Source organism: Lissotriton vulgaris, chromosome 4_1 (assembly GCF_964263255.1).
Source record: "Lissotriton vulgaris chromosome 4_1, aLisVul1.2, whole genome shotgun sequence".
NCBI classification, from domain to species: Eukaryota; Metazoa; Chordata; class Amphibia; order Caudata; family Salamandridae; genus Lissotriton; species Lissotriton vulgaris.
Window position 1 is genome coordinate 1,395,854,725 of NC_141691.1, and position 21,682 is coordinate 1,395,876,406.

General features: G+C 47.3%; 1 protein-coding gene across 2 annotated transcripts in view; it reads right to left on the reverse strand.

Annotated features, from left to right (window-relative positions):
* SLC35D4 (solute carrier family 35 member D4) overlaps positions 1-21,682 on the reverse strand; it is a 663,061-nt gene that overhangs the window by 385,989 nt on the left and 255,390 nt on the right. For both annotated transcript variants that reach the window (XM_086965641.1, XM_086965642.1), the window contains exon 5: positions 11,926-12,003. In XM_086965641.1, the coding sequence (XP_086821767.1) occupies positions 11,926-12,003 (78 nt within the window). The remainder of the gene's footprint in view (positions 1-11,925; positions 12,004-21,682) is intronic.

Consider the following 21,682-nt stretch of genomic DNA (forward strand, 5'->3'; position numbering starts at 1 on the left):
CATTAGTTATTTCAATTCTACCAAAAGTAAAGTCTTCACAGCTCTCAAGTGCACCAGTTCTCAAGGCTAGTGGCTCGTCCAGTCCTGGTTTTGTTCTTTGCTTTCTCCAACTGTAGTCCTATTGATTCCATTACACATTCAGGACTTTATGGCCCATAACGCAAGAAAAGACTTGGACTGGAGCAGCCACGGAAGCATGGACCTGGGAAACTTGATAGTACAGCTCCAGTGCCCCACAAATGAGAGGTTTTATCTGATTACTGGTTAGTAATCTTCATTAATTTTGAGTCTATCTTCTCTTCCTGTTTCTTACTGAATTATGGTATTTACCGCTCCAGCAAGCACCTCTTGGCTATCTTAAATGTATTCAAGTTTGCCTTTTCCTACTATGAGGTACCTAGCTATTCATTCCTGTTGGACATCCTCTTCCCTCAGTTATAAGGTATGGTGTAAGGTAAGGGGCAAGGGAGGCGGCCCCAGGAGTGATGGCGATCACCAGTAAGTAGCCAAACTATTACCACAGTCAGCCACTTCCTCATGCATTTTCTTCGCTCAAAAAAGGACCTCGGACCAGAAATTTCTTAACTGAAACGTGACACGGAACGGCGCAAAAATATGTGAAATAAATCAAAGCAAAAATAGGTTCTTGAAGTTCAAAAGAGGGAGATCAAAAACAGAAATTGCAAATTCTGCATGCAATCCATAATGAAGGAAAATGTGTGACTGTGCATCCCAACTGGCTTTCATGCAATTTGTCGTGATAGACGCCCACTGTGCCTGTGGCCATAAGCTGAACATCCCACTTATACACCTCCTCTCATAGAAATGAGGTTCCGAACCAGCTGATTAATATACTGCTCTCTTTACTCAGTTGGTAGATGAGATCAGTAATTTCAACAAAAGAAAACCACAATTTCTAGGCTAAAATTAAACAAAAGGGAATTGCAGAGGTGAAACTTCATTGTCCTGTTGAGGAGAGGGGGCTCTGAAGATCCGCTGACTTCAATAGGTTTGGTATTAAGGAAATAACCGATTATTCTGCTACAGAAAGGTGATTGAAAGGGAAAGAGGGCCATGACATTTGCACTAAATATGTGCTGTAAATGTGACCTTCATTAGCAATATGTTTAGCTGCATCAGGGGTTTTGGTATCAATGGGACATGACAAAGTGTAATCAGAAGACCTGGTCTCCCCTGGAAGACAGCATGAGACCTGCCAGGGCAGTCCAGGAACAGAGCCAAGTAAGGAATGCATTTTGCCAGAAGGCAAAGAGATCCAGCAAAGCAAGCCCAAACCATCTGCGAGGTGGGTGGGCAAAGAAAGTCCTAAAACGACAGAAAAGTGCACAAGAGGGCTGTCCTGTTTTATGCTTGACCAAGCATTGCCAAAAGAAAAATGACACTTTTTTTCCCGCAAAGAACTCAGTTTTGTTATCCTCTCGAACTGCTGCCTGGATCGTGATCTGTTCAAATTGACATAAGTGTTTGTGGTCGTGTTGGCCTTTCAAATGGTCACTCCTGATCCCCCAAGGAGGTACAGAAATCCATCTCTCGCCCACTAGACTCCTGCCAGGCCCTGCAGTTTGACACTAGGCATGGCCTGTAAGTGATCTGTAGGTTGTATCCAAACCCTGATTACTGGCATCATTTGTTATGACCAGACGGGTAGCTAAAGTAGGAGAACACCTTCTGGCTGGAACATCTGAAGCGGACTGCCAACCCAGGCCTTTTCATATTCCAGGGAAAACAAGGATAAGACTCAACAGACCCAAACTGAAAGACCACCAGAATTGCAGAATGCAGCGGAATAGGAACTTCAAGAGAATGTGACAACATGAAACCTTAAGAAGAGATGATGTTAACAAACCCCGATGCCGACTGAGCCACAGATGTACAAGTGACTGTTCTGAGAAATTATGGCTCCTCAGATAAACAGACTCTGCACTGTTCTGTCCTGAATCAGGCACCAGTGGACAGAAAAATTCTATAATCTGCAGTGGTGGGATTTCTCCATTCGTCAAGAAGAGGTGTTCCTTCAGTAAGGTAAGGGCTTTTGGTAATTTCTATGCTGCTTCAGCCCTGATAAGAGACATGAACTAGCCTGTCATCCAGATAAGGTTGTCCTATCCTCTAATTCTTTATAATATCCACCAAGGGATTAAGAATTTTCTTTTAAATCCTCAGTGATGAAAGCATGGCCAAGATGGCACAGAATTGAGACACACATTCCTACCCTAAACCTGGCCTGCAGAGTATCATACATTCATAGCTAGCATTATAGCCTCAAGATTAAAATTGTTGTTCCTTCTGTGCTTCTGGAGGAGATCTGAAACTGCCTTTTCTCCAAGGTCCCTGTAACTCTGTGTGGTGACTCATTAAGCTGAGGTGAGCGTAATGCAAGGGTAGTGTCCAAGATGAGAGCCCTCATGAGAGACTTGGCACGTGAGGAGAGCCGGTGTCACCAGCCCCTCACCTTCTGATATGACAGAGGAACGGATGCTTTTCCAAGTGAACTAAGTGATGGCTCTAGGCAGTGCCTGCCCCGGACAGTGACTATATGGTGGGGAAAAGGGTGTAACTGACAGGACCTGGAGGTTCGGCTGTGTGGTCCCAGGAGGATCCGATCTGCATCTCAGAGAGCACCCAAAGGCAGAGAGAGAGAGAGACAGCGAGGTCCATTGTGACCCAAACAGATGGGGAGAATTATTTCACCCACCCATGGGTCCCAAGTCAAAGGTGTAAGCAAAGGGAGTGGGCTATAGCCTGCAGCACTTCAACGAGGGGCACACTGAGTGGTAAACAGGCTCGTGGGATAGGTGATCGCAAATGTTTCTGCTCTCCCCTTCCCCTCTGCTGACATAGGAGCTCAATTGGCGCATGTACCAAATAGGGGCTCCTGGGTGGCTAATGGGTTCCAATAGAGGGGAAAGCAACAATCAGTTGGGTCCTGACCTGGAGGGCACTGAGGAAGTCTGATGCTCCGCAAAATGGAATTGCTCTCAGCTGTGAAAAAACCCACTTTGCTACAATGGGCACAAATAGAGTCAAGAAAAAAACAAGAGCTTTCACAGACACCGGTGGCCCAGAAAGTGGCATCGCAAAGGGATAACAAACAAGCTGACCATCATGCCAAACAACCAGTGTAAAAAACAATGTAAATATAGTTACCCCCATGGAAAACAATTCATGGTAGACCTCTTTCATGTTTTGAGGGAAGCCCTCGCCATGCTCCAGATTGACCTAAAACATGAACTCAGGAAGGTTATGACAGACTTATATGACCTGAGGGAGAGAGTATATTCTTTAGAATGGAACAGGAACAAGAATCCTTGAAACAGGAATGGATAGCCCTAAGAGACCAGAATATTGATCTCCAAAGCCATCTAGAAGATTTGGAAAACTGTTTCAGAAGGAACAATGTGAGGATATACTGGGCCTCATGGAGGCTGGAGTGCAGCAACATAATGCCGCTCATATAAAGACTGTTTAAATTATTGTTGGGAATTCCAGATGCTAAGCATTCATTGCTGGATAGAATGCACCACACATCTCCACTGACCTTGCCGGGCCCTGGACCAATCTGCCACCCAAACTCCTCACTAGGTAATTTCTTCCATCAGAAAGAGCAGATTATGGAGGCAGCAAGAAACTGAAAGAGTTTCACCTTTAAGGGACACGCCATCCTGTTCTACTAGAACTTTTTAGCCATTATGCTCAAGAAGAGAGGATTTTTTTCCCCCAGTAGTTTAATTGCTCAGACCCCAAAACATAGACTATAGATGGGTCACCTCTTCTGTTTAATTTTCAAATGGCAAAGCCAAAACATCCAAGGGAAGTCTCCGAGGGAAACATGGATCAGCCTCAAGATCCCAGAAGAAACACAAGACAGTGAGGGCATGAAGTCAAAAGGCGCTCGTTCAACCTGCTCACCCTACTCCAAGAATAAGAGGAGGATGGTCATCAGTAAAAGGAAAAGGCTGAAACCAAAAGCTAGCACCATTGAAAGACAGCAGAACCCAATTATGGACCAGTATAAACAACCATCCCCAAAAGATGTTGCGCCAGCATTCAGGCCTTCAGAGAATGACAGTGGTTAGACATCAGAGACACTGACATCTGGTATGGAGATGGAGCCAATTTTGGTAATTTGGAGCCTGGTAACAATGGGATAGAGACCGGGGAGATGACGGGAGGGAAGGGATGGTTGGGCAGATGTTTCAGGTGGTCTTCTCTAATACTGAAACTAGATATTTCCAAGAGTGGCAAGTTTAGGTTTAGAAGCAAGGCCTTCCTTCATGAGCTCATCATGGTGATACTTCCAGAGACAGGGAACTGTCGTAGTGCTATAGGACTTAGCCAGTTTATAGATATGTTCTTAGAGGGGCATAAGAGGGTGAGTATTCACTAGGGAGGTCAATACAGGCCACAACAATGAGCAGGGCTTAGGACCAAGACAGCCACTCAGAAGCAGGAAGAAGACAGAAGCCAAACGAAACCCTAGGGTGGTGATGGGAAATGAACCCCAAACTAAGGTCATATAACTGAGTGTTAAAATGATGGATGTAAGGACCCTTATCATGGTATCCTTTAACGTGAGAAGCCTCAATATCCCTGTCAAAAGAGTAGTGTTTCTTAGAACTGTAAATACCTAAACAAGAAGTCACTTTCTGACAAAAGGTCAACTGGAGATTCACTTCTCTCTCATTTTCTCAACAGTTTTGTGATGTAGCAAACACAAAGATGAAGGTGGGAACTCTAATCCTCGCCGCAGGCCTTACCCTGGTGATTATCACGGTGGAGAAAAAGGGCAGGGATCTTCTTCTAAATGGTCACTTGGGAGGGTAACCAATCCCACTAGCGTATAAATAAGTATCCAACCAGGGTCAAGAAGGTTCCTGAGATACACAAGCCAAAAATTATAATCACTAGGAACAAGCACCCTCTTCTTAGACACAGTGGGAACTGATCTTCGGTGGGCAGACAGACAGACAGATCAGGACATAGCTACTGGGCGACAGCAGCTCTTTCTTGAGAAGGGAAGAATTATCTAGCCAGACTATGCTTGGCAGATACATGGCACAGTTTATACACCCCTTCTAAGGATATTTCACATCATACTGCAGCACACAGTACCTACTCGAGAACTGACATGATTCTAGTAGACCAGTCTTCTGGCTCAGCTATTACATTGGCTGACCAGAGGGTGACTGCTCTCTCAGATCACACTCCGGTTCAATGCTCTCTGAGGTTGGGTAAAGGGGGACATGCTGGGAACGCTGTTTGGCACTTGGTTAACATCCTGTTCAAAGACCAGGTAGCCAAAAAAGAGATTTTGACACAAATCAAAGGATACCTTCAATTTAATGATACAGGGGAATGTGGGATGAAGGTTATATGCAACTCACTGAAGGCGGTATTGAGAGGGACTTGCATAGCGGAAGAGGTAAGACTAAGGCTAGTGATGGAGGACGGTAGCAGGCTCTTGAGAGGGAAAAGAAATAACAAGACATTTGCTACAAGGTGAAATGAATGCAATGGCATGATGACAAGTCCTGGCAATACACAGCCAATTACGACTGAAGGACGTTAATAGGGGAGAAAACACTCTTGCAAGGATCAAACAACATTAGAATAAAAGGGTCAATAGAGCAGGAAGGATGTTGGACTAGACGGAAACACAAACAAGTCCAAGCATTTATAGGATCCCAAAGACAACCAGGAGATAAGCCACTAGCCCAGGAACATGAAGAACTTGAAGCAGTCCACCAATTCCAACAGGATCTTTATTTGAGAGACTCAAAAGATCCTTCCCACAGTAGTGGATCATCTTAAAAGAAGTCGCCTTGAGACCCTCGGGAATATCAATAAAATCGTTTGGTCACTTCAGAGGAAATAATACTGGCCACCAAGACCCTCAAGGTGGAGACAGTCCGAGTCAGGATGGGTTCCTCCAATCATTGTACAAGAATTACTGACCTAGCCTGATAGGCATTCTGACTGGGGTGCTCAGTAATATTGCAGATAATGAAGCAGTGACACCAAATAGGACAGAAGCAAGAACACCCATGTTGCTCAAATCAGGAAACGACAAAGAAGAATGCAGTACTTATCACCCTATCTCCATGGTGAACACCAATGCGAAGCGATTCCAGAAGGTCTTGTCTATTCGTTGAAATAAGTCGATGCCCCATTTGAACTATCTGGACCAACTAGGTTTCAGAGTTGGAAGGGTATGAAGGCAGGTAGAAGTCAACACCAAATAAGCCTTACACCAACTAAACACGATGAACAAACAGAAAAAGTCAGCCTTATTCACGATGCTAAATGCTAAAAAGGTGTTTGACAAAGTCCGCTGGAGCCTTATCCATGAGGTCTTCATAGCCAGGGCTTTGGCGCTCCATTTCGTTCTATGGCAATGGTTGGGTAGGCAAAAATGTCTGGTTGTGTGAGGGTGATTGGTAGGGACTCTCACGTGGTGGAGGCGGAATCAGGCTCTGTATATAGAAACCCTAGATCCATGAAAGACATAATGCTGAAAAAAATGGGGTGGGTGGGTAAAATTGGGGTTCAACTAATTTAAGCTTTCATTGTCCACCGATTATATTTTGGTCTGTATGATAACCCCAGGGACTCCTTATCAGAGCACCTGGGAGAAATCTAAACTTTTAGTGAAGTCACTGGGTTTAATATAAACCTTCATTATTCCTAAACCTTAAGTATCAATATCCCGAAAGAGATAACGGAATGGCTGCGGACACATTCTCCAATCATACAAAACTCTACCACAACTAAATATTTGGAAGTGTAATTTGACACAACAATAGCAGGGACAGATGGCGCTACATTCTATCAGCTGATTTTTAAACTTCGTAGGGAAACTCCGCATGGGCGGAACATGGCCTTATCATTGCTGGGGCATATAGCCAGTGTAAAGAAGATACTATTTCCACTCTGTGGCACTTCGTATTTTTAAATCTGACACCCGTACACTTTATGCATGCGGTATCACTAAGTTTTTAAGTTGGGCTTGGTCCATCAGATCTCAAAGGCTTAAGGTTATTATTTAATTTAGCTTTTAAAATATTGTGATAATGAATTGAATCCTTGTGTCTCATGTAATTGATTATATGTAAAGTTTGCAGGATGGACTATGTGTATTTTATAATTGTTTGGAATTCTGCAACGGTCGCTAAGCATGTTTTATCAAATTGTTTTAAGCTTATGGAATAGTGAGTTGTATTTATGCTTTTAGGATATGTTTTTATCGAATAAAGCACTTTGAACTGAACTGAACTATTTCCAGGAATACTGTTCCTCCTTCTCATGACAATGACGTCACAGCTATTGATATAGTTACAGCAAATATGTGCAAACTTCCTAGGGGTAAGAGATATCAACTGCAAACGAAGGAGGGTTGGGTATACCCAGTCTATTATGAAGCATTTCGCTCCAATATCTTCTGGAGTGGTCTAAAGTGGAGACTGAGAAGCACTGGTGTTTCTTGGACCACATCCTGTGGGAGGGTAACTCTTGGCATGCCTGTTGCTCAGTCCAAAAGATAAACCCATTAATATGATACTCCGGCCATTTTGAGAGTGACCATTAAAGTGCAGGATCACGTGAGCTGTGAGATGGGTTCATTGCCAACACCATTTCCATAGATACTGGGTAACCAAGACTTCAATTTAGGGTGAAACAGGGAAGCCTTCATCGCTTTGCGTCTTGGCACATGGACAAAGCTGGGAAATGTATCTGATGAAGGGAGTATTAAAATGTTGGAGCACATAAAAAGCTATATGGACTGGAAGAGTCAGAGTGCTATAGGTACATGCAAGTGCAACATTGTGTCCTTCGGCCGATATAGAAGCAGGAGGCACGGGCCCCTCACTTTATTCAAACAACTGCTACAGAGGGTAACTGATAACAAACACCACATATCGAGGATTTATAAACAGACCCAAAAGGGCACAGACTACATATGGGTCTTAAGCTGTGAGTGTTCTGACCATCTGGATGAGAAGGAATGGGACTGAAGCCTTCATAAGCTCTCTGTCAGTATTTGGCAAAATTGAATATAACTTTATTGAACCATAATGTTTTCGGTGATGCTTTGAAGCCAGACAGATGCAAAAACCACAGTTGATGGATAGAATGCAGAACAATGCGATACATTCACCCCAGTACAGAGATCTGGGCCTAAATCCATCGTTTTTTTGCACTCCACACCACCCCAGTTCAGACATGGCCATATGCAAATCAGTCTGACCCTGTGCCTCATGGGAACAGTCCAGAACAATGTCATACATTCACCCCAGATCTCTGTACTGGGGTGAATGTATGACATTGTTCTGCATTCTGTCCATCAACTGTGGTTTTTGCATTTGTCACCCCGAGTGGGATGGGTATCATCAGACGTGAATCCCATGCTCTCCACACCACTGGATTCAAGCAAGCCGGGCTGAAGACGGCTGGAATGCCAGAAACCGGTCCTCGGAAGCTTGTTTCCGGTCCAGGGAAGGCATGGCTTGGCAGTTCGGGCTGGACTGTTCCCATGAGGCACAGGGTCAGACTGATTTGCATATGGCCATGTCTGAACTGGGGTGGTGTGGAGTGCAAAAAAACGATGGATTTAGGCCCAGATCTCTGTACTGGGGTGAATGTATGACATTGTTCTGCATTCTGTCCATCAACTGTGGTTTTTGCATTTGAAGCCAGACAGAGGCACACTGAACTGGTTTTCTTGATCCAGCACTGAAATCTGTAGGTTCTCAAAGTTGTAACATCAAATATGAATGTGTAGGTTTGGGTACTAGAGATGCAGAGGTCATTTACTTGCATGGAAATAGAAACATGAGGGTTATTTCAAGGGTCTACAGAGACACCATTCTTGTAATTCAGGCCACTGATCTATGTTCCCATAACTTTCGGTTTCCACTCTTTCCATGAGAATGGAGTCTGATTTGACCATTAGTGTTGTAAACAAGAGGAAAGCTCATTTGTGGTGTAAAATAGAGGAGAGCTTTATCTTGTAGCTATGCCAGACTACCCTCAAAGATCAGATGCTAAGAATGGCCACCATGCTGTGGAGAAATGAGCCATCCAACCACCCAAGTGGATATACGCCAGCTCCTCCTAAAAAGAATAGTTTCAAACATGTTGCCTTCGGTGTAGAAGTGTTCGTACCCTTGGTGGGACTCCAACTGGACTGATGTTTTTCTTGAAAATGTCCCTTGTAAGCTGATCAAGGAAAATGTGAGGATCTGTTGGACCAGAAAAATGTGAGGGTCTGATGTGTTGTCCCTTTCTACAAGCAGGTTATGACTGATGTCCATGAATACTTTGGTCATGATTTCCCCAGGGTAGAACCAAAAAGCTGCTGACCCTAGAAGGGACACTTAAAGACAGATGACACATGAACCCCTTCTCCTTCCAGTTCCTCACAAGGAACTGGGTCTTTAAAGGACTGCCCTTCCTGGAGCAAAGCAGAAGCCTTTGGATGGTTAAAGTGCACACCAAGCAGGAATTTTCCCTGCATCTGAGTAACACACACAACTGCAGTAAAGTCCTCAGCCCATCCCCCCAACCATCCATGTAAAGCCTTTCTAAATCTTTCACAAGATACTATGAGTTTCATAAGGTCTAGTCGCATAAGTTGCAGTCACAATATGTGCACAGATAGAAGCTTTTTTTTTTAGAAAAACCCCAATTTTCTGTCTTTTGGGTCTAGTGGCTATCTGTCAGTGTGACTTCTGGATGGCAATGGTGTTGCCGCAACAAAGTAGCACTGAAGAAAGATAACTTGAGCATAGAGAGATAATTATGGAAGCTTGAAAGAGCTGGCCCGCAGAGAGGTGCATCCAACAGAAAATGGTTCAGTTCAAGTAAACAACAAGAGAATTACAAGAGGGAGTATATGAAGATGAAGCTAATGGTCCAACCATCCAGCAGTTGAATTCTAATGTGCACAAGAAAGGATGAAGTTGGCTTGACAACCAATAAGAAGGCATCATCCTAACCCCGCACGCCACTGAAAGTAGTTTATAAATATGAGGTAAATGGAAGGGCCATTCAAACTAACACATTTAGAAAACACCCAGTTCTCTAGTGCAATGGTGGTTTATTAAGTGGTGTATTAATTCAGATTACCACTGTCATTTAAGAAAGGAAAGAGGATTACATTAATGTGCCTGCTTTCTTACAAAAATGGCACCCAATGATTTGCTAAGACCCCAGAGAAGTATGAAAACAGCCCCAGAGAAGCAATGAAGAAGAATGAACAACATGACATTGCTGAACGTTTGTTTCCCAGAAAAAAAAACATTGGTGGGTCAGAGGTAAGGTTTATAGTTACTGGTGTTTTTGGAACCATACAAGCACTAAGTTCTAATATGGACATTAAGGAGTCTGGTACAGGATGCTGACAGTTCTGGGAGAACATGAGCCCAAGCAATGGATATGTGATGAAATCAGAATCCAACATAGAGCCTTCACAGGTTGTCTCCACAAGCCTAAACTTAGAAGGGTCTGCAAGAGGATGAATTACTGACTTAGTGAAAAGGTCACAGGCCGCAAGTAGGAATCTTCTAATGCAAGCAGGCCGGAGGCACATGATGGCCTTACCTTCCACCACAGCAAACAGCATGGGTCAATGGGTAAAGCCACTTCACCTTCTGGCTCTCTTCTCTGTGAGTGATGGTATTTTGCTAGTGCACACGCCTAAAAAGCAGTACACTTCAGTGTCAGGGCTGGTGAGAAAATGTTTGCTTTCATTTCAGGTTTTTCATGTAGGTTTGCGGTGGTTCTTTTTCTTTGCTTATTTTGGTAAACACATGCACAACCCTTTTACAAATCAGAAATTGTTTTGTACTTTTTATGCCTTTTAAACTATTTAACACCTAATGCCTATGCTTGCAAAAAATAAACAGATAAAAACACTTGCAGGCTTGCCAAGGTCATGCCTACTGACTATGCCAAGCGATTTAATGGCTTTAGATATGCTGTCGAGATTAGAGGAAGGACAAGGCACACAATTACAGAAAGCAAACACAACTCATAAATGGGGAGCGGAAGGGGTGTCCCTTATTTCACACCCATGCATTCAAACAGTAGGAGCTTGAAATCCAGTAAATACTGAGAGCACAACAATTTAAAAGTAGGGTGGAACAGACCTGGGGCCGTATTATAGATGGTGCCTAGAAGGCGCAACAGGTGTTTGCGCCCGCTTTGTGCACCCCCGGAGCCCCTTGCTATTATAGAAGGGGCGCAGAAGCTTGTACGTCCCCTTCTATAATACCGATAGCGCTGGCACACTTCAATCAATCAATCAATCAATCAATCAATCAAAGCATTTGTATAGCGCACTACTCACCCGAAGGGTCTCAAGGCGCTAAAGCGCCTTGAGACCCTTCAAGCTTCAAGCGCCATCACTATCAACAGAGGGTGTTCCCTCATTAGCAGAGGGGCTGCCCTATGCAAATGAGGGAATTCCTTTGACTCTGCGCCTGATTACAGACGAGGGCACAGTCAAATAAGCCCTCAGGGGGCGCACTGACAAGGCACCATTTAAAAGGTGGCACACTGACACTGACAGCAGCCCTCTGCAGGGGATAAAGGGGATCCCAGGGACCCCCCAGAAACCAGGACTAGTAAATACCTCTTGTGCCAGGTTTTTCTCTTGGAAATGGGGCATATCATGAGGAATTCTGCAGGCTTTGCCTTTTTCCTCAGATTTATTTCCCTTATATACATTTCAATAGATTTTGACCAACACACGGCTCCAATCTGTGTGTGAACTCCTGCTTGCATAGGGATCGGAATTTGATCCTCAACTCATAATCAAGGCCACAGACTTGCGTGCAAAACAGCAAAATACAATGTTTAGCTCTCAAATCAGGTGATATATTTTTTATAGGATGATCCTGGTACCTCTTTCAGTGCACACCGCTGGATTCCGCATGAGATCACTTCTGCTGCATTGTGTAAGGTAAAGAACACTGGGATTGGCTGTTAGGGAAGAAGAATAGCAAAGATCAGTCGGCACATGATCATTCACAGGCAACCAACTCATGTCTCCTGTCTTTAGAAACAGACTGTGTGCAGTACATTATGACACATTTGTGCACTGGCCGCTTATTTTACCAGTAATTATTAATTGCACCACCAATTACTTTCACTTGTAACAGAACAGATCATGTTTTCCTCCAGTTTTGGAGAACCTCTACTGACGATGTAAGGAGTCTTAAAACAATATATTATTCTCCCTCTTCCACTCAGCATGAGATGACACAGCAGGTACTTACCCCAGGGAGCAGCTATCAATACAACAGCAGGTAGTATGCATAATCTTATATCGCCTTTGGACTTGCATGCAGCACCCTATCAGTGGCCTCAACCTCTTCAATGATCCCATCTCTCACAAAAGCACTCCAACTCATCCTTCATGGCTTGCTTCAGTGCAACTAGCACACCATGTACTTTACAAGTTTTTTAGAATCATTGTATGTACATAGCCCTTTAAAAAGTCTAACTCATCCTTGAATACCTCAAGGAAGTCCATCTACATGCCATGAACAAACACCTTTTCCTTCACACGTGTAACACTGTTGATTTCAATAAAATCTTTCACAGTGATTTGAGGCTAACTCAAAATGTTGTCACCTTTGGTGGAGACATACAGGCTATCAGATGCAGATTTGCCTTTGTATTCCAGAAATCCCAGGAAATACCCCTCATGCTTAATTGGTTATGCTCCATAGACTAGAGGCTTAATGACAGGTCAAAAATGATTCATTCTTCCCTGCAAATTATTTTCATAAAACACCTTTGGCATCAGGGTTATTTTTGCACCCATGTCAAACAACATGTCTACGCCTTCTCCTTACACTTTACCCACATGCAAGTGGCTACTCCAATTACCTCCCACTTATAGGACAATTTACCCACACTCCGCCTCAATGAATTCTCTAAAACTTCAATCTCACTGATCTTTGCCTTATAGTCTCTACTCTTACAGTTTTTTACATAATGTCCCCGTCTCACAATTTTTGTTTTATTCAGAAAACAATTCCATCCTGGCTAGCCATTATTATTTTTCTGACCTGTGTTTGTTCACTTAAAACAATTTCTCTGAAACCTAACACTCCCTTCTCTACGTTTACCCCTTTACATATTTTCCACTTTTGTGTTCTCATGTTTGATTGCTTCAATGCAATCTAGCAAATGTTGTATTTTCTTAGCAGGTCCAGCCTCCTCAACTAAGATAGGATCATCTTTTTGCCATAGCTGGACCCTCACTTTCTCTATATTGTAGTACAACATGTATTAATCAACATAGTCTTAGTGTATCAACATGTATTAATCAAATAGTCATAGTCTACTGCCTCCATCCTGCGACCTCGCCCCACCAAGAAACCGGAGTCCGCCCTCAACAATTGTAATATTGACTATCCTTGTATACTCCCATCCCTCTTTTATCCAGCACCCCTCCCCCTCTAATTTACAGTCCTCTTGTGTTATCCTCCCTTTTGTTTGACTCTGTGACTCTGTAAAGCGCTCCGATACCCTAACGGGTCAAGTTCGCGCTCTATAAAACACTAAAATAAAAAAATAAATAAAAATACCTCTTGAGAATTGTGTGACTTCTGAAAGATAATGTAGGTCACATTTTTTATGCATACCTCGAACTTATGTGGCAAGGGATTTTTTCAACTGATAACTTGGGTAGGTATTCATTCACTTCCTGCCCTTCTGGTCCTCAACGATGTAATAGAAGTGTCATTGTCTTTTCAGCAATCAATGACATACCACACACCTGGGCATCATGCCCAAAAATGTTTTCACACTTTGCCCATTTTATTATTGGCCAAGCACAATCATGAAAAATGGAAGCGCTGTGATGTTCTGCCTAGTCAAGAAACCCTACGAATAATTGAAAGTAGATTCAACAGGAAGACCCTGTTCACTATTCTTGCGCTGGCACCTATGTTGGTATCCCAGCTACAGTGGCAGGTACCTAAGAATCCTACACATGGCAGTTGCAGCAGTGAGATGGATTAGTCATTGCTTTAGTTCCTTGTGTAAGGAAGGTGGGTGTGTACTATGTTGTTAGTATTCCTTTTATCTTCTTAGGACACCGTACTCTGCTAGAAAACTGTTCACAGTGAGATCATTTGGAGCATAGTTTCAAGATTCTATGAGATCTGTTGGAGCTAGAGCTGCTGTGCTATAGCTGCTCTTTTGTGCATTACAGCTCCATTGTTACTGTGCTAGAGTTTACTATAATACAATAAATACATTTCATGGATCATTGATGTAGGGGGAGCAGCAAGTAGCTTTTCATCCAATAATAGGCCTGTAGGCAGGTTTGAATAATGAAAGTAGTTTAATAATCACATAATGAATTAGCCACCATTGCTATCTCTGACTGGTTGCTCGCACTAGTACCTCTTCAAAAGATGGTCATTCTAGAACTCATCGACAGTGATGAAGTCACTCACATCCCTACTTCTCTTCCATCATCCCATATTCTAATCTCTCATCCATGCTTCTCATCCCTACTTGTCTTCCACCAACCCTACTTCTCATCCATCATTGCTACTTCTCATCCATCACCCATGATTCCTACTTGTCGTTCCTCATCCCTAAGTCATACCAACACTCTTTCAATGTTGTGAAACATCCCTTCCCACTGATTGGTTGGAAACAACCAATAGGAGAGAGGGCTGCATTCTATTGGACTAACCACTTGAAAAAAAACAGCCTTCTCATTGCAAACTGTGCAAATTGCTTCCAGTGAACTGTATTTCCTCTCCTCTGTCGTCAACCAGAATGGACAATGAGAAGACTGTGTTGTTTCAGTGGCTAGACCGATAGAATGCAGTGGTTATTCAACGTCAACGCTTAAGTAGATTGATCTACAAGTGCAATTTCATTTTTGTAAAACACAAAAGTGAATTCGTACTCAAAAAGATTTGCTTTATTATCCGGTTATGGAGTATATTACACTGGAGTAAATCTTGTCTGAAGTATGGTTGATGGATGAGAAGGAGGAATGATGGATGAGAAGTAGGGGTGGGAAGCAGGGATGAGAAGTTGGGATGGTGGATGAGATGCAGAGATGATGGAAGAGAAGTAGGGATGATGGATGAGAAGCTGGGATGATAGATCCGAAGTAGGGATGAGAAGTAGCGATGATGAATCAGAAGTAGGGATGAGAAGTAGAGATGATGAATCAGAAGTAGGGATGAGGGATGCGAAGTAGATGATGACAGAAGAGTAGTAGAGATGATGAATGAGAAATAGGGATGAGAAGTAGGGATGATGAGTGAGGAATGAGGACGCCCTACAATGGTGCTTGGTAGGATATCATTCAACGTATGTTTTCCAAAATTATGTTCCGTGCAGCATTTGATTTTCTTAGAATAAATCCCAAAAACTGAAAACATTGAGACCAATTTAAAAACCATGTGTGAGTGGTTATTCAACTTCCACGCTTGTCGATTGATTTACGAATGCAAGTTCATTTTTGCTAATCACAAAGGTGAATTTGTACTCAAAGAGATCTGCTATATTATTCTGTATATCCTACTAGTCATGTGCAGACCTGCAATAATCCTTTGTGGCACACAAAAAAGATGTTCCAGGAAGGCAGCCTATAAGAAGGTAAAGCCCCGTAGGGGGGTGCATGGCTTGCAGCCGATGAGGACGGTAGCAGGCTAGCGAGGCTCCCGACCCTCCGCCCGTTAATCCGCACAAAACATCCTTCATTTGACCTGGGATCCCCGCGAAACTCCGGGCGATCGCAGGTATCGTACTTTGGTCTGCTCCGGTTCGACTGGTATGCCGGCGGAGCCACGGATGCAGGCGCAAATTGATCAAGAAAGCCCGCGACACTGAGGCACAAGATAGCGGCATCATCGGAGCCGGCGGCCGGGGAGTAATGGCAGCTCCGGCCCCGAAGCCCGGCTGAAGGGAGGAAGAGGAACCATAAGCGGCTGGGACAGAGGTTGGGGCCGGCTGGCAGACCCCTGGCCCCTCCGACTCTGGGGAGACCGGCACGGCGCTCCGGGCGCGAGTGGCTTCAGAGAGGTTCCGCCCCCTGCGAAGGGAAAGTAAATCTACACCCCGGCTTTTGGGGCCTGTCATCCCCGTGAGCGCTGAGGTGCGGCTGCGGAGCCCATCGGCGGCCCAGGCGAGAAAAGACAGCGGGGACGTCCCCCTGGTGCGGTGAGGAGTGGGGACGGGCGATTGCAGACCCCCGGCGGCCCGGCCCTGCCGCAGACAGCGTGCCGGAGGCGGCTGCACCGGAGCTGCCACGGATCTGAGGCCTGAACGGAGGAAGCGCCAAGTGGGGCCCGCTAACCTCCAGCGGAGCAGACTGCGGCCGGCCTCACCCAGACACTGGGGCGGATACCCTGCGAGCAGGAGCTAGTGAGAGGGGCCGCGCCGGGAGAGTACCCTGACTACCCACCCGCGGCACGCTCCCAGAGGGGGAGCCCCGACTGACCCCCGGCTCCCGGACCCGTGAGGACTTCGGGACCCGTGAAGTGGACGCCCGACGTCGGACCGACAGAACGCCGGGAGTGCAGTGCTCTGACACAAGCGGTGCCCCCCTTGGTGGGCGCCACTGAGAAGGAAGCCGATCAGGGACTGGATAGAGGGTGGCGGCCCATCCCGGCTGCGGGCCCTCCAGCGAACCTACGTAACGGCGCGACCCCCCGGCTGCGGGCCTGTACTGGATCTGGTCCACGGGAGCTACCACAGGCCGGCAGTGACCAGGGGGACACCGAATAAGCTCAGGCTGATGACCGAGTCCTGCCACGCAACCCAGTAGATGGCAACCGCAGCACTTATTACAGGGGATTGGCGGGGAGTGGAAAACACTGACCTTGTTGCAGGCCCGCGGACTTGGAGGTGAGCCTGGAGTCGGGGAGTGGCAACGGCGTGGAGCGCAGCCGCGCCACTGGAAAAGTGGCGGAGAGGAGCGGCCTCCTCCCATCGCCTGGAAGCACACTTGCGTGGAGCCTGTTGGGACTGTGCCGATGGTGAACCCATAGCCGGAGCGTGCCCCGCACCCCTCATCGCCTCACCGAGGAGCCGGGACACCACCGCGGCAGAGGCGCAGCCCGGTGCCCAGCATATGGCGGTTGCACCGGAGGGCCGACCCGGTTGGTACCGGGGACTACAAAGCAGAGAAAGTGCTGATGGACCCCGCAGGGAGGAGAGTCCAAAGATAGTACCCGGACTGGGCCTCTCCTGACGGGTGCCTGACGACTTGACCACTGCGGGGAGAACCGGCCGCCCCTGCCTATCCTTGTGGTCCCGGGCCGGCATCGCAGGGGCAAGATGGGGAAGCCAAGGGGAGCAAAAGGAGAAGGAAGCCCCGCCACGGAGGCGCCGGAGGACGCCACACATGTCGCGACAGAACTGCAACAGATGCAGGACCGGATCCTAGAGGCTATCGCAGCCACGAAGGAAGCATTACACCAAGACATTGTGCAGGTGTCGACAGGGCTGGGGCTCCTGAGGGCTGACCACGGGAAGTTGGCAGAGAGGGTCAAGGAAGCGGAAATCACCTTGAAAGAGGTTGTGCCAGCGCACAGATCGATGGAGGGGAGGCTCACAGTCGCGCTGGACCGCATACAAGCTTTGGAAAGGCGAGCAGAGGATGCAGAAAACCGCAGCCGGCGGAACAATGTACGCCTAGTGGGCCTTCCGGAGAAAAAGGAGGGCACAGATATGGTGGGCTACTTGACCGAATGGCTAAAGACTCAGGTGGCCCCGGAGGGCCTTTCTCCCTTCTTCACGCTAGAGCGGGCGCACGGAGTACCGGCCAGGCCCCCGAAACTGGGCCTTCCACCTCGCCCAGTGGTCATCAAACTGCTACACTACAAGGACAGAGACTGGCTATTGCAACGAGCCAGAGATCCGGGTCCTTTTCAGGTGGACAACAGCAGGGTTACGCTGTTCCCGGACTATACCTTCGAGACCCAAAAAATGCGGGCCTTATTCCTCTCCATCAAAAAGGAACGGCGCACAGAAGGCATACAGTACTCGCTATTATTCCCGGCCAGACTCCGAGTAGTAGTAGATGAGAAAGCTCTGTTCTTCCCAACAGCGGCGGATGCATGGGCCTGGTGGGACACTTATAAAGCAGGGACGGATGGAGCCCGGTTCAGAGCTGAGGAGGAGCGCCAGAAGCAAACAGTGAGGAAATCGAGGAGGCTCCGTGGGCGCAGGCAGGGTTCCAAAAAAACCGACGGAATCCCAAACTGAAGGCGAACGGAGAGCAGCACTGCAGGCAGTGAAGGACGTCTCGGGATCGGCGCTTACCCAGTCGGAAAGGGAGTCGGGCTCGGAGGGCCAAAAAACGGGCTCGGAGACTGAGTTGTCGGAACTGGGCGACACGAGGGGCCCGAAGGTCACGCCACAGACGTCGGAGGAAATAATCGGACTTTGAGGCCTGGACATGGATGCCTGGAGACGGTGGCAGCGATTGATGGCGCCTCTACGAACACTTGAGCAGACCGCTGTCAGTCTGGAGTATCGTGAGTCATAATGCGTATTGCGGGGCGGGGGTATGGGGACTGCGATTGAAGTCACCAGAGGTTAGCTCACGCTCCCCAGGGCCCATAAGGCCTCCGTAGTTCAGACTACGGGCTAGGAAGATTTGAGAGCACGTTTGCTCAACACAGTTTGGATGGGAGCAACTCTACTGCAGTTAGGTCCTGTTCTGGGGTGGGGGGGCCTGGAGAAGTTGGGGAATCTCAAGGCGTCGTTCAGGGGGGGCGAGAAGGGACAATGTTGGGGAAGGGCGGGGACAGTGTCAAATCTGGTGTCTGGAGTCCATTCATAGCTGAACTAAACCGACCACAATGGGACAATGGCTAATGCGGGTTCGATAAAATGTGTGTCTTGGAATGTGCGGGGTCTGAATACGATGACAAGGAGGCACAAGGTCCACTCTTACCTAGTCCGCAGGGGAGTACACATAGCGATCCTACAAGAAACTCATCTCACAAAGAAAGAGGGAATAGCGCTACAGCGTATATGGAGGGGGCACCTGTTTCACACCACGTATTCTGCCTTTGCTAGAGGGGTGTTAATTTGGATTAGAGCGGGTATTCCTTTCCAGGTAACTAGGCACATCATAGACCCGGACGGGAGATTTGTGGCAGTTGAGGGTACACTCAGAGGCCGACACATAGTGCTCAGTAGCATCTATGCTCCGAATGTTGACCAGGCAACCTATTTTGCACGGCTTTCCAGGGTACTGGCCAGCTACTTCACAGGCCCTATGCTGATGGGGGGGACTTCAACTCCATTGAAGATACCACACTAGATAGATCGCACCCGCCACTGCACGCATCCCCAGTACATAGATTAGCAAGATGCAGGTCAGAATGGCAGGGAAGATGGGACTTGGCAGACGCCTGGCGTGTACAACATCCTACAGAGCGGGACTACTCATTCTACTCCAGTATACATGACCTCCACGTCCGCCTTGACACCTTCCTGTGCTCTCGGTCGGTACTTCCGGCAGTGGCCCGGACTGAATACCTAGCGCGCACGATATCTGACCACAACCCTCTACTCCTAACGCTAGACTGGATGAATGACATCTCACGGATTCCGATGTGGAAACTACGGCCGGACACGCTGGACGACCCACCCTTCCGTGAAGCACTAGGCGATAGGATCTTACAATACTTTGAGGAGAACGAGGGCACAGCCTCCTCCAGGGCCATGGAGTGGGACTCGTTCAAAGTAATAATACGGGGGCATTGCATATGAAAATTTGCAGGAGCACGCAGGTCGCTGTTAGATGACTTGGATAGGGCTGAGAGAAAGCTGAGGGAGGCGGAGCAAGAGCGCCCCAACCGCCCTGAGCTCGAGGGGAGGGTAAGTGAAGCGCGGGAAGCAGTGGCTGTCAAGGTGGAGCGCCTTCGTAGCTTCGACTATAAAACATCCTTGACAAAGACTCTTGCTGAGGGGGACAAAACGGGAACACTCTTGGCTTGGCTAGCGAACCCCAATAGGAGCAGTCAGCCGATTATGACCCTGAAGGGGAGTGACGGCAGTACTTATAGTACACAACCGGACATATTGGAATGTTTTCGATCCTATTATGAGAGGTTGTACAAGAGTGAGATAGGAGACCAGACTGAGGCAACAGACTCTTTTCTGAGCGACCTGCAGTTACCGCAACTAGATCGGGAACAGGCCAACGCCCTAGGCGGCCCAATAGAACTAGCAGAAATAAGAGGAGCGATAAAGCGGATGGCGCGTAACAAAACACCGGGGATAGACGGGTTACCCATTGAATTTTATGGGAGGTACTTAGAACAACTGGCCCCACGACTGCAAGTAATATACAATGAAGCCAAGGATAATGGCTGACTCCCCCAATCGATGCGCGAAGCCATAATGATACCGTTATTAAAACCGCGAAGGGAACACACAGACCCAGCATCCTACCGACCGTTATCTATGTTGACGACGGACTATAACATTTTGAGTACGGTGCTGGCCACCAGGCTGTTGACCCACATGCAAGACCTGGTCCACAGAGATCAATCAGGTTTTATACCTACACGGAACACGACGCACAACATCCGTAGGCTCCTTAGGTTGGTAGACGACCCCCCTCCGGACGCAGGGGCCCCCCTCGTACTGGCTGTCGACATCGAGAAGGCCTTCGATAGCCTGGAGTGGGCATACCTGTATCGGGTGCTGGAGGATTTTGGCCTGGGCGAAGGATATATAGGTTGGACGAAAGTGCTGTACTCATCAGCGAGAGCAAGGGTGAAAGTCGGACCTTTGGTGTCTGACCAATATGAAGTGAATCGGGGGACCAGACAGGGATGTGCACTTTCTCCACTGCTGTTTGCGCTCGCGGTGGAGCCTCTTGCGGCGATGGCTAGGCAGGGTGAACATTACAACGGCTAGAATTCAGAGGGACCCGCCACTTCATATCCTTGTATGCAGATGACCTTCTCCTCTTCTTAGAGGATGCTGAGGTGGCTGTGGAAGGCGCAGAGAGACTGCTGGCGCGCTTCGGCGACATATCAGGCCTACGGGTTAACTGGACAAAAACCTGCCTCTTCCCCCTGCGGAAGGGGGAGGTGCGCCCCCCGACCTGCTGGTTGCTTCAATGGGAACCAGACTGCGTGAGCTACCTGGGGGTGCATATATACCACGACCCTGCAGACCTACTAGAAGGTAATATAGGGCGCTGTATCCACGCATTGCAGGGTAGTATGTCCTTCTGGGCCTCCCTGCCTCTCTCAGTGGCGGGCAGGGTGTCACTCATAAAAATGATAGCCCTGCCTCGATTATTATACTTCTTCCGGACCCTCCCTGTGTGGATTCCGGGAGCGACCTTCAGACGGCTAAGGTCGATGATTGTGTACTTCTTATGGGGAACAGGCAGGCATAGAACTGCGCTGGCGACGCTGACTCGCCCGAAGGATGAGGGTGGCCTGGCGATCCCGGACTTCGAGCTCTACTACCTAGCCGCTCAACTGCAGTTCTTCACGCAGGAAGTTGCGAGGGTCTACCGGGGACCAGAGCAGGATAGGGAGGATGGCACCCCCGCCACGTCCTGGCTTACATAACACTGCAGCAAAGATTGATGCTCAGGGAGCTATCCCAAGAGGAACGAACGCTCCGATTGTGCTGGAAC